The 15,156-nt window shown below is 37.5% G+C and overlaps 1 protein-coding gene across 8 annotated transcripts in view; it reads right to left on the bottom strand.

The window, feature by feature from the left end:
• LOC127439114 (AMP deaminase 2-like) overlaps positions 1-15,156 on the bottom strand; it is a 31,787-nt gene that overhangs the window by 9,867 nt on the left and 6,764 nt on the right. For 3 of the 8 annotated variants that reach the window (XM_051695188.1, XM_051695184.1, XM_051695180.1), the window contains 9 exons: positions 12,129-12,259; positions 11,929-12,059; positions 7,983-8,051; positions 7,740-7,845; positions 4,637-5,037; positions 2,686-2,775; positions 2,351-2,480; positions 201-395; positions 1-122 (listed from right to left, as the gene is read on the bottom strand). The exon at positions 1-122 is cut by the window's left edge and continues 10 nt beyond it. In XM_051695188.1, coding sequence (XP_051551148.1) covers positions 1-122; positions 201-395; positions 2,351-2,480; positions 2,686-2,775; positions 4,637-5,037; positions 7,740-7,845; positions 7,983-8,051; positions 11,929-12,059; positions 12,129-12,259 — 1,375 coding nt within the window. Of the gene's footprint in view, positions 123-200; positions 396-2,350; positions 2,481-2,685; positions 2,776-4,636; positions 5,038-7,739; positions 7,846-7,982; positions 8,146-11,928; positions 12,081-12,128; positions 12,260-15,156 lie in introns of those variants that run through there. The other 5 variants (XM_051695183.1, XM_051695181.1, XM_051695185.1 and 2 more) reach the window with 5 other exon arrangements.

The raw sequence follows: 15,156 nt of genomic DNA, 5'->3' as shown, positions 1-15,156 counted from the left end.
TGACCGAAGTATTTGCCTTGGATGTGATTGTCCGTTTTGATGAAGATTTCTCTCAGTATAGATTCTCCAATGGGGTTGTATTTGGAGTTGAATTTGTCAAAGCGATGGAACGTATTCCTGTCCTGAAGAGGAAGTTTTCAAACGTTATATATCATACTGATGCTTTGAAGATCTGAATGTTTTGCGTCTGTGTGTCTCACCGCGTGCATGTCGAGCGTGTCGACGCTGAGGTCATACGCCGTCAGATTCATACTCTCGAACACCTCCATCAGCGTCTGACCCCGCACCCCCTCCATGTGTACGATCTCATCAGGGTATTTCTTCATCGCACGCTTGAGGAACCGCAACAGATGCTTCTGATTCATGCAGGACGACGCGTGAATGTGAGTATCCACCTGACAGAGAGACAGACAGACTCGATTTTCCTCTCAAAAAAGTTTAAAAGTTGCTGTCGTACTAATCGTACTAATTAGAACAAATTTCTGTTTACGTTTTTTGGAAAACGATTTTTACGTAAATTGTAAAACCTCTTGAGATCAGGGTGTGGATTTAGGGGTGTGGTTATAGCAGTCATGGGTGGAGTTTTGAGATCAGGGTGTGGTGTTAGGGTTTAGGGGTGGGGTTTAGAGATCAGGGTGTGGCGTTTGCGATTATGGGTAGGGTTTTCAGATAAGGGTGTGGTGTTAGGATTTAGGGGTGGGGTTTCGAGATAAGGGTGTGGTGTTAGGGTTTAGGGGTGGGGTTTCGAGATCAGGGTGTGGTGTTTGCAGTTATGGGCAGGGTTTTCAGATAAGGGTGTGGTGTTAGGATTTAGGGGTGGGGTTTCGAGATAAGGGTGTGGTGTTAGGGTTTAGGGGTGGGGTTTCGAGATAAGGGTGTGGCGTTCGCAGTTATGGGCAGGGTTTTCAGATAAGGGTGTGGTGTTAGGATTTAGGGATGGGGTTTCGAGATAAGGGTGTGGTGTTAGGGTTTAGGGGTGGGGTTTCGAGATAAGGGTGTGGTGTTAGGATTTAGGGGTGGGGTTTCGAGATAAGGGTGTGGTGTTAGGGTTTAGGGGTGGGGTTTCGAGATCAGGGTGTGGTGTTCGCAGTTATGGGCAGGGTGTTCAGATAAGGGTGTGGTGTTAGGATTTAGGGGTGGAGTTTTGAGATCAGGGTGTGGCGTTCGCAGTTATGGGCAGGGTTTTCAGATAAGGGTGTGGTGTTAGGATTTAGGGGTGGGGTTTCGAGATCAGGGTGTGGCGTTCGCAGTTATGGGCAGGGTTTTCAGATAAGGGTGTGGTGTTAGGATTTAGGGGTGGGGTTTCGAGATCAGGGTGTGGCGTTCGCAGTTATGGGCAGGGTTTTCAGATAAGGGTGTGGTGTTAGGATTTAGGGGTGGGGTTTCGAGATCAGGGTGTGGCGTTCGCAGTTATGGGCAGGGTTTTCAGATAAGGGTGTGGTGTTAGGATTTAAGGGTGGGGTTTTGAGATAAGGGTGTGGTGTTAGGGTTTAGGGGTGGGGTTTCGAGATCAGGGTGTGGCGTTCGCAGTTATGGGCAGGGTTTTCAGATAAGGGTGTGGTGTTAGGATTTAGGGGTGGGGTTTCGAGATCAGGGTGTGGTGTTTGCAGTTATGGGCAGGGTTTTCAGATAAGGGTGTGGTGTTAGGATTTAGGGGTGGGGTTTCCAGATCAAGGTGTGGTTTTAGGAGTCAGGGACGGGTTTAGAGATCAGGGTGTGGTGTTTGCAGTCATGAGTGGGGTTTTGAGATCAGGGTGTGGCTTTAGGATTTAGGGGTGGGGTTTTGAGATAAGGGTGTTTTTTAGGAGTTGGGGCAGGTTTAGAGAAGGGTGTAGTTTTATGATTTAGGGGTGGGATTTAGAGATAAGGGTATGAGTTTAGCATTCATGGGTAGGGTTTTCGAGATCACAGTGTGGTGTTTGCAGTTATAGGTGGGGTTTCGAGATCAGGGTGTGGTTTTTGGATTTACAGGTGGGGTTTACAGAAGGGTGTGGTTTTAGCAGTCATGGGCAGGGTTTAAAAATTAATGTGTGGTTTTAGGATTTAAAGGTGGGGTTTAGAGATAAGGGTGTGATTTTAAGAGTTTAGGGCGGAGTTAAGAGAAGGGTGTGGTGTCAGCAGTCGTGGGTGAGGTTTCGAGATCAGGGTACGGTTGTAGGAGTCAGGGGCGGGCTTTATAGGTCAGGGCTGTATTACAGGAACATAAATAAAGAACTGACAAGTTCTACGTTTCTAACTGAAATGGCCATGATTACTAAACAGAAAAGATTGTTGGGATGGTTATGTAATATGTGGTATTAGCAGTCAGGGGTGTGGTTCTAATGATCACAGTGTGGATTTATTGAGGTACCTTGCGTATGTTGTAGAAATCTCTGTGCGGTACTTTCTTCTGCTCTGCGAGTTCCTTCATTTCGTTTAGAAGAACATGCATCTGAAACTTTGAGCTCAAATACTGCAGCCGACGGTAACAGAACGACTTCCTGCAAAAATACAAATGGAAATTAGACACTTATCTATTTGGTAGAAGCTTTTATATGAAGTGTCTTACAGTGCATTTGAGGTATGCATTTTTTCAGTGTGTGTGTTACTCTGGAATCAAACCTATAATCTTATTGTTGCCAGCGCCATGCTCTACCAGTTAAACTACAGACATAAAAGACAGACACTGTGCAGTGTGTCACTCACACAGGGCCGTTGATGATGAGCGCCATCATGACGTTCATATCAGCAATGTATTCCTGTAGGTCTGGATACGGCAGGTCCAGTTCTGTGCTACTGAAGAAAAATCAACAGACAATTTACAAAGCACACAAACACACATTTATCTAGCAGTTAGTTAAATATAAATTTATCTAAACAACTATATAACATAGACTTCTTTCGTTCTTAAAGGTATAGATCATCTAAAAATGAAAATTCTGTCATCTTTTACTCACGTTCAGTATAATAACTAAGTTGGATTTTTACAAATATTTCTACTTTACTGGAGTATAAACATATATGTTGACTTTTTGAAAGGCAAATGAATTACTCTGAAACATTTCAAACACTTTTGAAAACAACACAGGTGCAAATTAAAGCATGAGTGGATAATGAGTTTTTTTTTTTTAAATGATGAATTGTCAGACCAATTTTCCAAGTGGTCTGATTGCTTTGATTGTGAATTCATCTTGATTGAAATTACTTGATCCATTATTTTTTACACAAGTACAATTAATAACAGTTATTTTAAGTCTTTACTTTTTTTAATAGTTACTTTAATAGTTTACTTAAGTATTTAAATACTATCTTAAGTAAAAGTAATTTAATGTAATTAAGTAATTAAATGTACTTAAGTTTTAAAGCAACTGGCATTACATGTACAGTACTTATGCATAATTTTAAACTACTGTTAAAATACTTTTTGTGTTATATGTTAAGTACATTTTATGTCAGTTACTTTAAAACTTTTACTTAAACAAGAAATTAAAATTAAAAGAAAGTAAAATATTAACATAACTATTAAAAATAGCTACATAAGTATTAAAGATTAAAGATTTTAAATGTACTTAAGCAAAAGTATTTAAGCAACTGTTAAAATACTAAAACTTAAGTATTTTAGCTATTTTCTTAAGTTTTAAAGTATATTAATAGTTGCTTAAATGTTAATACTTAAGTATTTTTAGTAGTTACTTTAACACCTAAGTACTGTAATAGTTACTTAAGTAACTTAAGTAAAAGTTGCTTAAGTAAAAGTACTAAAGTAACTGATATTACATGTACTTAAGCAAAATATTTGAACAACTGTTAAAATACTTAAGTACATTTAATATAAATTACCTTAATACTTAAAATATATTTCTGTTCTTTAAATACTTTGGTAATATTGTAAAATGTTAACAATCATGCCAATAAAGCTTTAAAAAATAAAAATAAAATAAGTAAAATATTATCATAACTATTAAAATACTTAAGTACATTTAATATAAATTACTTTAATACTTAAAATATATTTCTATTCTTTAAATGCTTTGGTAATATTGTAAAATGTTAACAATCATGCCAATAAAGCTCTCAAAAAAATAAATAAAATAAAAAGTAAAATAAGTAAAATATTATCATAACTATTAAAATACTTAAGTACATTTAATATAAATTACCTTAATTTTTAAAATATATTTATATTCTTTAAATGCTTTGGTAATATTGTAAAATGTTAGCAATCATGCCAATAAAGCTTTAAAAAATAAAGATAAAATAAAAAGTAAAATAAGTAAAATATGAACATAACTATTAAAATACTTAAGTAAAAGTATTAAAGTAACTGATATTAAATGTACTAAAGCAAAAGTATTTAAGCAACTGTTAAAATACTTGCTTTAGTAAGAGTTAATATAATTTATATGAAATGTACTTAAGTATTTTAACAGTTGCTTAAATACTTTTGCTTAAGTATATTTCATATCAGTTACTTTAATAATTAATTATTAATAATAGTTACATTAACACATAGGTATTTTATTAGTTACTTGCTTAAGTAAAATGATTAAAGTGACTGATATTAAATTTACTGAAGTACTGTTAATAGTTACTTTAATCATTTTTTGAGTAACTGAATAATTGATCATTTAGTATAGCACACTCTTGCACGTCTCACTTGTCCATGGGGTTTTGTTTGGTGTAGACATGAAAAACTCCATCCACCATCTTGCAGCTGTAGCCCGTGTCACACGGCAGGTTCTTAAGATTCTGAAGCTCATACGGGTGCGTTTTAGACACCGGGGGGTGAACGCCCCCCTCTGACAGAGAGAGAGACATATAAGTACAGGGTTCTCTTCTGTTTTGTACAGGTATGTGTTTATCTGACACACCTGAGTCAACGGGACTCTCGTGAAGGTCTTCATAGATGTTGAGGTCCAGTGGTCTGTGATTGAGCTCCTGTAGAGAGCGTGCGGTGGTCTTACAGAATGTCTGCAGTGAGAAAGCGATGTATTTCTCTCTGATAAACAAAGCTTTCACTACACACTTCGCAGCATCCACCAGATCAGTGAAGGGAACCTGACGGAAACATAAAAGAATTAGGAAATTAATCAGAATCAGTACTGACACTGCCAAAAGTATTTTACAATTGTTATTTTACAATAAAAATATTTAAAATCCTTAAAAACAAGATACATTTACTTAAGAAGCAAAATAGCATAAGATATTGAGTCTTGTTTTTAAATAATTTTATTCAGTGAAGGTTTTGCATAAAACAAGACTATTTACCAATGGAGTAAGAAAAATAAAACTGGTTTTCACTTTAAATTAAGTAAACTTTTCTCCATCACTGTTTTGTCTTGTTTTAAGCATAACCCTCATTAAATTTTATTTAGTTTCTATGAAACAAGACATAATTTCTTATTTCATTTGCATGTTTAGAAACTCAATTTAATGAGTTAATTTAGTGCAATTAATTATATGAAAAATAATGTGTATTGTATTGTAAAAAAATAAATAACGCAAATAATCACTAGACACTATCATTGAACCAATTTAAGCTTGATGAACCACCATGAATTTGTGGCAGTAGGGGGCAGTCAGCGCGACTTCAGTTGTGCAGATAACACACCTCGTCTAGTTAAACTACGTTTTGACACCGCATGCTAAAAACACAATGCTCATGACTAGAGACACTGAAAACATATGAAACACGATGCAACCAAAGTGAGACGCTCCAAAAGTGTCCGTCTGACGCATGAGTTCATAGACCAACAATGAAAAAATAGCGCTGATGAAAGAAGGGCAATAATAAGGTTATGTTCAATGATATGGAATAAAACAACATACAACATTTTGTATTGTAGAAATGCTTCACTTGTCTGCTGCCACAATATATTTATACTAGAGGTTGACTGATAGTGGATTTTGCCAATACCAATAACTAAAGTGGTGGAAAAGGCAATAACCAATTAATCGGCAGATAGTTTTAAAATCGGTATATAGAATGTAATCTTGGTCTTTTCTTACTATGACGGGCACAGACACAGAGACTACAAGAGTACAAAAGTAATAAACTCCTAGATGCAGTTTATTGTGCGACCAAAATCCAAAATTTGAAAATAAACAAGCCCAAAACACACAAAGGGGCTCTTATTTTGAAATGACGAGCCTAATGAGGTTTATTGAGAAATTAGGTTTATTATTATGCACAAGATATAAAGTTGGAGAGACAATGTATCTAATCAAAATATTAACCTTCGGGACATTTTTGACTTTTTAATTTCTGTTTTTTCGAGCATTTTGGCTGTGTTAATGCCAACGGCATAAAGGTGTGTATTTTTGGGGGAATTTTGATATTTCAAGCTCAGTTCCTATAATACATCTATAATACACTGTGTACACAAAATAGTTACACTCAGGACCTTCAGGACAAAAATGTCCCCATTGAAACCCATTAAAACTGCAATATTTGATCCCAGTGCCATTAAAGCATAAAATCATGAATTCTATGATATTATGCTTTCATTCTGGAGCCCTGGCTTCAATATTTACATTTGTAATATTTTCCACCAGATGGCACCATTTTTCTCATGTTTAGCCTATGGAGCAAATACAAGCTTTTCCCCTATTCTCTGTTTGCTGTATTATAGAGCACTGCAGACCAATTGAATAAATGATGCAGATAAAATTGTGTGTGTGTGTTGGTATGGATGTCAAGAGTGTTTTTTGTATGTGTGTGTGTGCATATATGTAAAAAACAGCAGTGGCATTATGTAAACAAACTGGCATTTAAAGGGTTAAAATCCTGAAAATGAATGAATATTTGGTAGTTATGATCAGGACTGATGCTGGTTAAATTAACTAATTGAAAGTGGAAAATAATATTAATATATAATATTATTATGGCAGTTTTTTGACGTGGACATTTTTGTCCTTTAAGGACCTTCGAGTAACTTTTTTTAATTGACGCACATGGGTTAAAATATGCATTATTGGTTTTATTTCACCTCTAGAGGCCGCTGTTGTAGTGTAGAATCCTCCAGCGCCGGCCACAGAGGAACATAGATCAATATAAAAAAATTATATATTTTTGCAGATAACCGATAGCTCCAAAAAGCAACTATCGCCATTAATTAATCTGTAAAACCGATTTAACGGTTCTTAATGAATACTGATGTGCAATTAATTCGATTAATCGGCACATCATGTAATCCGATCAAAATCTTTAATTGATTGACAGCCCTAGTTTTAACTGCAAAATAAGAAGAAAAATACTGAAGAAAACAATTTTGTTGCATTTGTTTGCTACCATTTGTTCAACAAAGCTCAAAACTTGATACGCCATGAGACGTGACACAACAACCAAACACCAAAGACATTTACAAAGACCAACAATTGAAAAAATCTGAATAAATTGGTCGCTCTCACTAATCAACTAGTTGGTTATATTGAGACTAGTCAACCATCCTGACCTATCCCTAGAGAAAAATACTACACAAATAAATGTACATTTAATTGATTGTAACAATCGATTTTGAAATGATCGTTGTTGTTCCAGTCTGCAGACGAACAAAAATGAAGCTTGCTGTTTATCGTTTACCGTCACAAGAACATTCGAACACTGAATATTCGCACTGCGACGAAGCAAACATTTTTGTTTCGTAAACACATTTGCATCGCACTCGGCATGAATGCTTGTGATGTGAATTTGCACAAGAGATTTTCACTGAAGTCGCATTTTTTGCTCTGAGCTGTCTGTCACACATAAACTCTCTCACCCCACACTTCTCCTCTCCTGAGATAGATACACGCTGGAAGCCTCTCTCCACCCCTGTCTCTCTCTCTATATGATCGACAGCATCCTCATGACTGTCGTTCAGATACCTGCAGACAGACAGAATATACACCATGAGACAGTTAAAGAGTGAGACAGTACCCCTTAATTACTTTGCTTTAGACACCTGCAGACAGACAGTACGGCGAGAAACATCTAATAAGAGAGACACAGTTATGTGACTCACTCGAGGTCGGCAGCGCTGTCTATTTTCATGAAGTCTTGTTTTGCTCGCAGCAGAATCTCGGGCTCAAGCCTGAGGAGGGCGATGGGGGCGAGGTGAGGCAAAGCAGCAGATTTGAGTAACACACACACACACACACACACACACTCAGTACACACTCACAGTGCTGCGTAAGAGACAAACATATTCACGCTAATTGATGCTGATTGATTTTTACTGCGTTTTTAAAGCACTTCAATTTAAAGCCAACATGAAATCAAAATCAACTCTTATTTACTTGAATACACATTTCTGTTCTTATTGTGAATGATTCATCAGTGTACGTTATTCTAAATAAAGAAAAGTCTCTGTAATCTTTTTTTAAAATTGTATCCCCCTTTTCTCCCAATTTGGAATGCCCAATTCCCACTACTTAGTAGGCCCTCGTGGTGGCGCGGTTACTCACCTCAATCTGGGTGGGACAGTCAATCCGCGCATCTTATCACGTGACTCGTTGTGCATGACACCGCGGAGACTCACAGCATGTGGAGGCTCATGCTACTCTCCACGATCCACACACAACTTACCACACACCCCATTGAGAGCGAGAACCACTAATCGCAACCACGAGGAGGTTACCCCATGTGACTCTACCCTCCCTAGCAACCGGGCCAATTTGGTTGCTTAGGAGACCTGGCTGGAGTCACTCAGCACGCCCTGGATTCGAACTCGCGACTCCAGGTGTCAGTCTTTGTAATCTTTCATGAAAATGTAATAACTTCCTCTGTCATTAAGAGACACTTCACACCATCCAATCAAGTCCAGTCCCATTTTCTCTCATTGAATATCCAGTTTCATTGGGATATATTTCACATTATGGAAGTAAAATGGGTTACAAACACTTTTATGTTGACTTTAAAATACAGAGAGAGAGACAGACAGACAAATTTTCTCTTGTTTTCCAGTAAAAATATCTAAACATTCTTAAAACAAGGTATTTTTACTTGTCAAACAGAACGGAATAAAATATTAAATCTTGTTTTTAGAGAAATATGAATAAATATAGTGACGTTAATGCTTAAAATAAGAAAAACATGGTTGCCATTAGGTTAAGACAACATAAACGTATTTTCCCTTTGAATTAAGTATATTTTTCTTACCCGATTTGCAAATAGTTTGTTCTTGTCTGAAGCATAAACCCCACAAAATAAAACAAGACTTAATATCTTACGCCATTTTCCTTTTTACTGGAAAACTAGACAAAAATGCTCAATAAGATTGTTTTTTTTTACAGTGCATGTAGAGATGAGAGATTTCACACTGTATTAGTATGTTAATAACTACATTTAGCCAAGTTTGTGCTAATAACAAGGAAAAACTATTTGCCAATGGGTTAAGAAAGTATTCTTCATCCAAAAGGAAAATATGTTTATTTTTCTTAACCCACTGTCGAACAGTTTGTTCATGTTTTAAGCTTAAACATCACTTCACTTTGTCATATTTATCTGAAAACAAGACTTATGCCATTTTGCTTGAGTATATTTTGTTTCAAGAATGTTTAGAAATTTTGACTGTAAAATAGGACAGAAATCCTGAGTAAGAAAATTATCTTCTGCAGTGTTACACAAACCGTCATCTCTCTCTCAGTGTGTGTGTGTAAGTGACACCAACCCAAACATACCCAAACAAATGGATGAAATAAACCCAAACACTGAAGTGTTGTGTCTATGCGTGAGTGTTCGGAGACGTTTCTGGGGTGTTTTGGTTCAAAGACTTCAGGAGGAACAATCTCTCTTATTCTGCGTTCTAAACAGGTGCATTGCAATAAAGTGACCAGTACGGTTGGGAATCGAGAACTGGTTTTGATCTTTATTTCTACAAATACTGGAACCAAATCATTTTCACGATGATTGGTTCTGTTAATGGAACAGTTCCCCCAAAATACATGAGGAAAACATTTTATTTAACATAAAGATGCTGACTACCACCCCTGGAGTCGCAAGTTCGAATCCAGTCCGGCTTTCTAAGCAACCAAATTGGCTCGGTTGCTAGGGAGGGTAGAGTCACATGGGGTAACCTCCTCGTGGTCACTATAATGTGGTTCTCATTCTCGGTGGAGCGCGTGGTGAGTTGTGCGTGGATGCTGCGGAGAATAGCGTGAAGCCTCCGCACGAACTATGTCACCATGGTAACGCACTCAACAAGCCATGTGATAAGATGCGTGGATTGACGGTCTCAGTCGCGGAGGCAACTGAGATTCATCCTCCGCCATCCGGACTGAGGCGAGTCACTACTCCACCACGAGGACTTAGAGCGCTTTGGGAATTGGGCATTCCAAATTGGGGAGAAAAGGAGAGAAAAAATAAATAAAAAAATAAAACCTTGTTTCTTGTGTCATGATGTTTGTTTACGAGATGGATAAGAACCAATGAGGTTTGATGTTATTGATGTGTCACCATTTATAATTTGATTTAAGAGTACATAACGACAATTGAATTATGCCTTTAGTAGACTTCAAATATGATGCACGAGTCGCATGGACTAACTTAATGACACTTTTGGGTGCTTTATAAGCTTTAAAGTGAGTCACTATCAACTGCTGTTGTATCGAAATCAGTGATCGCAACATTCTTTAAAATATCTCTTTCTGTGTTCCGCAGAAGAAAGAAAGTCATAAACATCTGATGGCATGAGGGTGAGTAAATGATGAGAGAATTTTCATTTTTGGGTGAACTGTCCCTTTAACAATTCTTTTTTTATTATTATTATTTTTTATTTTATTTTATCCCCTTTTCTCCCAATTTGGAATGCCCAATTCCCACTACTTAGTAGGTCCTTGTGGTGGCGCGCTTACTCACCTCAATCTCAGTTGTCTCCGTTTCTGAGACCGTCAATCCGTGCATCTTATCACGTGACTCGTTGTGCATGACACCGCGGAGACTCACAGCATGTGGAGGCTCATGCTACTCTCCACGATCCACGCACAACTTACCACACGCCCCATTGAGAGCGAAAACCACTTAATCATAACCATGAGGAGGTTACCCCATGTGACTCTACCCTCCCTAGCAACCGGGCCAATTTGGTTGCTTAGGAGACCTGGCTGGAGTCACTCAGCACACCCTGGATTCGAACTCGTGTCTCCAGGTGTGATAGTCAGCGTCAATACTCGCTCAGCTACCCAGGCCCCTCCCTTTAATAGTTCTTAAACATCTGCATTCTTTCCGAAATGACTCTTATGAAGCGGTTCTTTTTAATGAATCAATCAAGAAGACTCACAAATCTCACAAATTCACACCTTATCTTTTTTACTCATTATACTCACTTAATCGATGAGTGGTTTTCAACTAAAAAGTCGCTCTAATGCACCGATTAGTTTTCACAATGAATGCCACATAACTGCGTGTGGAGATAAGACACTGACAAAAGTAGTTGAATCTTAAACTGAAGATGTTTTAGCTGCATATTTTATACATTTGTATTTTTAAACAGCAGATTTTTTTAAATGGAATTAGCTGTAAAAATTCAGATTATAAAATTACAGGGTCAAGCTTTTAGATTAAGAAGAAATTTGAAACTCCAAATACAAATCTCTCGCATTCAGATCTCAGAAATTCACATGGTAAACAAACTAGGCCAAAGGTCAAGCAAAGCTGTATTATTTACATGCGCCACCTAGTGTTCAGCGCAGCAATGACCAAACAGAACCGTGCAGCACCAGCCAAATTTACATAGTGATAAAAAACACTGTATTAAAAATACAAATGTATAAAATGTGCAACAAAAATCTTCAGTTTATAGCCTACTGTATACTATGCTTGTTATGGTTTCTATCCTGAAAATTCCCACACATGTAAAAAAAATGTAATTGCTTATTTTTGCTTATTTTGCGTGAGGCTAGTCTGGCTTTTGGTACTAAATTGCTCCTATTTAGGACACTAGACTGTGTGTGTGTGTGTGTGTGTCTTACTTCACATCCTGGCTGATCTGCCGTTCCAGTCTGTGTCGTTTCTCCTCGAGTTGTTCAATGGGACTCTCTTCAGGAAATTCGTACGGAGCACAACGCATGTCACTGTCGGTCAGACTCCTCGCCAACAACTCCTACAAACACACACATGCTCACTACATACACACAATAACATACCTATTACAATAACCACACAAACTCACCTCAGCGATCTCCTTGTATTTTCCGTCCATCGATGTGCGCAAGTCTATAGGCAGATGTTTATGGGCGACGGGCGTGCCGGGCAGAGAACGCTGAGAGAGCAACAGCCTCTGATCAGATGAACCGCATAGATCTACAGACAGAGACACAGATTATTTTGATCAATTTTGTATTCATTTAAATTTGTGATTCACCAGTATTAAGAGTTTTGGCTGATAATTATGTTGGCTTGACATTCTGTTATTCGGCAGACTTTATTTAAGGTTTCTCCAGAATCCCTAAACCAAAACATCATTGGGAAATATTTCACATTATGGAAGTAAAATGGGTTACCGACACTTTTATGTTTTAAATCAACAAATCCGACCTCCCTACCCTAAACCTTAAACCTAAACTTAACCGATAATTTCAGAAAAAGCAAATGTGAGATGAAAAAAAGCAATCGTGTAATTTTGTGGTGCTTCTACGACACTTTCAACTCACATGTCGACTCACGTGCTCTTCAGGACTCGTATCCCGCTCCTTTATATCACAAGTGCAACGCTCTATCAGTTGAGCTACCATGCAATTCGATCACACTCGAACAAACTTGTCAATGTAGTTGATTATGTAATGCAAATGTTAAAATGAGTCATGCACTATAGTAAAAGTGAACAGATGTCATAAGATAGCGTCATGTGAGGAACAGGGTGAAAAGTAAGTGTTTAAAAACTGATAATCTGCCATTTTACTCGTGATTTGTGTGAAAGAGAATAAAACTCATTGTTGTTGTAATGCCTCAAGTGGTCATTTTCATTTACGCGATACGTATAACCAGCCATACAAAAATCATTTTACAAGAATGCAAGTATAGTGACGTTAATGTATCAGACCAGGTTAAGGAACGAGGTTCATCGTCTAGACAGCCCCACCCATTTGCGTAAAGCCAGCCAATCAGATTGTAGCTTGTGATTTTGATAAAGCGCTTCACATTTTTTGTGTGTAATATCCATCAGACGGTCCTGTTAACACACTCAGAACCACATAACTATGGAGACAGATTTTATAGGTCACATTTTTGTTGCAAATGAAATAAATTATGATTTAAACTGTTTTTAGTGAAGACACAAAATCTGTGTTCATAGTGGACTGTCATCACATGACTAATTGTGTGATTATGTGACGTATGTTCCACATCATTAAGACTGCACACTAAAAAATCTCACTGTAATAAAAATAAATACATCTCACACACACACACACACAAACACACGTGTTCTCTCATAGATATGACTCGAGAACTTACTGTAAACATATCAGAATTTTATTTTGGAATAATTTCAGTGATTAATTCAGAATCCGTTTTTGAGGTTATGAGATGCTGTGTGAGTGTGTGTGGGTGTGTGTGTGTGTGTGTGTGTGTGCGGTACCTGTGTGTAGTTTGTTCTCTGTTGGGATGTTCAGGATAAAAATTGTTTCCTGTCCGACTCCTGTACTGTCTGTCTCGCTATCTGTCTGCGTGTGTTTGTGATCTACAGTCTCTTTTCTCAATAACGCTGCAGCTATTTCTCTCTCTCTCTCTGTTGGGACGGTCGAGTTGACTCTGGTTTGGATCATACCACGTTGCAGATGGAGGTGGGGGGGGGGTTGTGGGTTGAATGCACCAACGTATCTCCCCCCTCCCCGTGTGTTTAACAGAGGAATCCTGGGAAAACCAGCTTAAACAGAGTGAGTGTGGGTTCGTAGTGTACTACAGTACTACTCATCCCCACAACTGCGGTACGCATGCTGTGCACTGTACCTAGATGAGCTACACCTCACAGATAGAGACTGAACTGTTGTATAACAGTGTCTAGACGGAGGTTTACATTCCAGACAAATTCAAACACACACAGAAACACAAGGTTCATATTTAGAAGCTGCGATTAACACAAACACACACACGCACACACGCACACACGAACACACATACACACACGCACACACATACACCACTGTTTTCATAATGAGAGTTTTGTGTTGGATTCTGGTGTGTTGCTGTGTGTAGATCACTGAAACACACACCATATAGTAACACAATCACTCAGCCCTCAAAGCAACAGCTGCCATACACACACACACACACACACACACAGAAATATTCATATTGTGACTCAGAATGTTTAAAATAAGATTAATAAAGTCTTTATATTAAAACTGCAAACCCAAGATATGTGTGCGTGTTCACTTAGCTACACTTTGAGGACAAAATTGTGAGCTAAATCTGACTAAACCTCCCTTTGGTAACATTTGGTGTCATAGTACAGTGCTTTGATCCCGTCACAGAATAATAATTTAAAAAAAACTTAATTCTGACTTTATAACTTGCAAATAAAAAACTTGCCTTTGCAAGACAAAGTCACAACAGTGAGATACAAACTCGTAATTGCGAGGTATAAAGTTGTAATTCCACAAAATAAGTCGAAATTGCAAGAAATAGTCGCAATTGTGAGATAAGTTGCAGTTCCGAGAAATAAGTCGTAATTGGTAGAAATAGTCGCAATTGTAAGATTTAAAGTTGCAACTGTGAGCTATAAAGTTGCAATTCCCCTCAAAAAGTTGAAATTGCGAGAAACAGTCGCAATTGTCAGAACTAAAGTCGAAGTTGCAAAATATAAAGTCGCAATTGTGAGATTTACAGTTGCAATTCTACAAAATAGGTCAAAATTGTGAGAAATGGTCACAATTGCAAGAAATAGATGCAATTGCGAGATAAGTTGCAATTCAGAGAAATAAGTTGTAATTGGTAGAAATAGTCGCAATTGTAAGATTTAAAGTTGCAACTGTGAGCTATAAATTTGCAATTCCTCCAAAAAGTTGAAATTGCGAGAAACAGTCGCAACTGTCAGAACTAAAGTCGAAGTTGCAAAATATAAAGACACAGTTGTGATATTCACAGTTGCCATTGTGAGATGCAAAGTTGCAATTCCACGAAATAAGTCAAAATTGCAAGACATAGTCGTAATTGCGAGATAAGTTGCATTTCCGAGAAATAAGTCGTAATTGGTAGAA

This window comes from Myxocyprinus asiaticus, chromosome 50 (genome assembly GCF_019703515.2).
Source record: "Myxocyprinus asiaticus isolate MX2 ecotype Aquarium Trade chromosome 50, UBuf_Myxa_2, whole genome shotgun sequence".
In the NCBI taxonomy this organism is placed as follows: Eukaryota; Metazoa; Chordata; class Actinopteri; order Cypriniformes; family Catostomidae; genus Myxocyprinus; species Myxocyprinus asiaticus.
The sequence above is the reverse complement of the archived record's forward strand: the minus strand, read 5'-3'. Positions and strand labels throughout refer to the sequence as shown.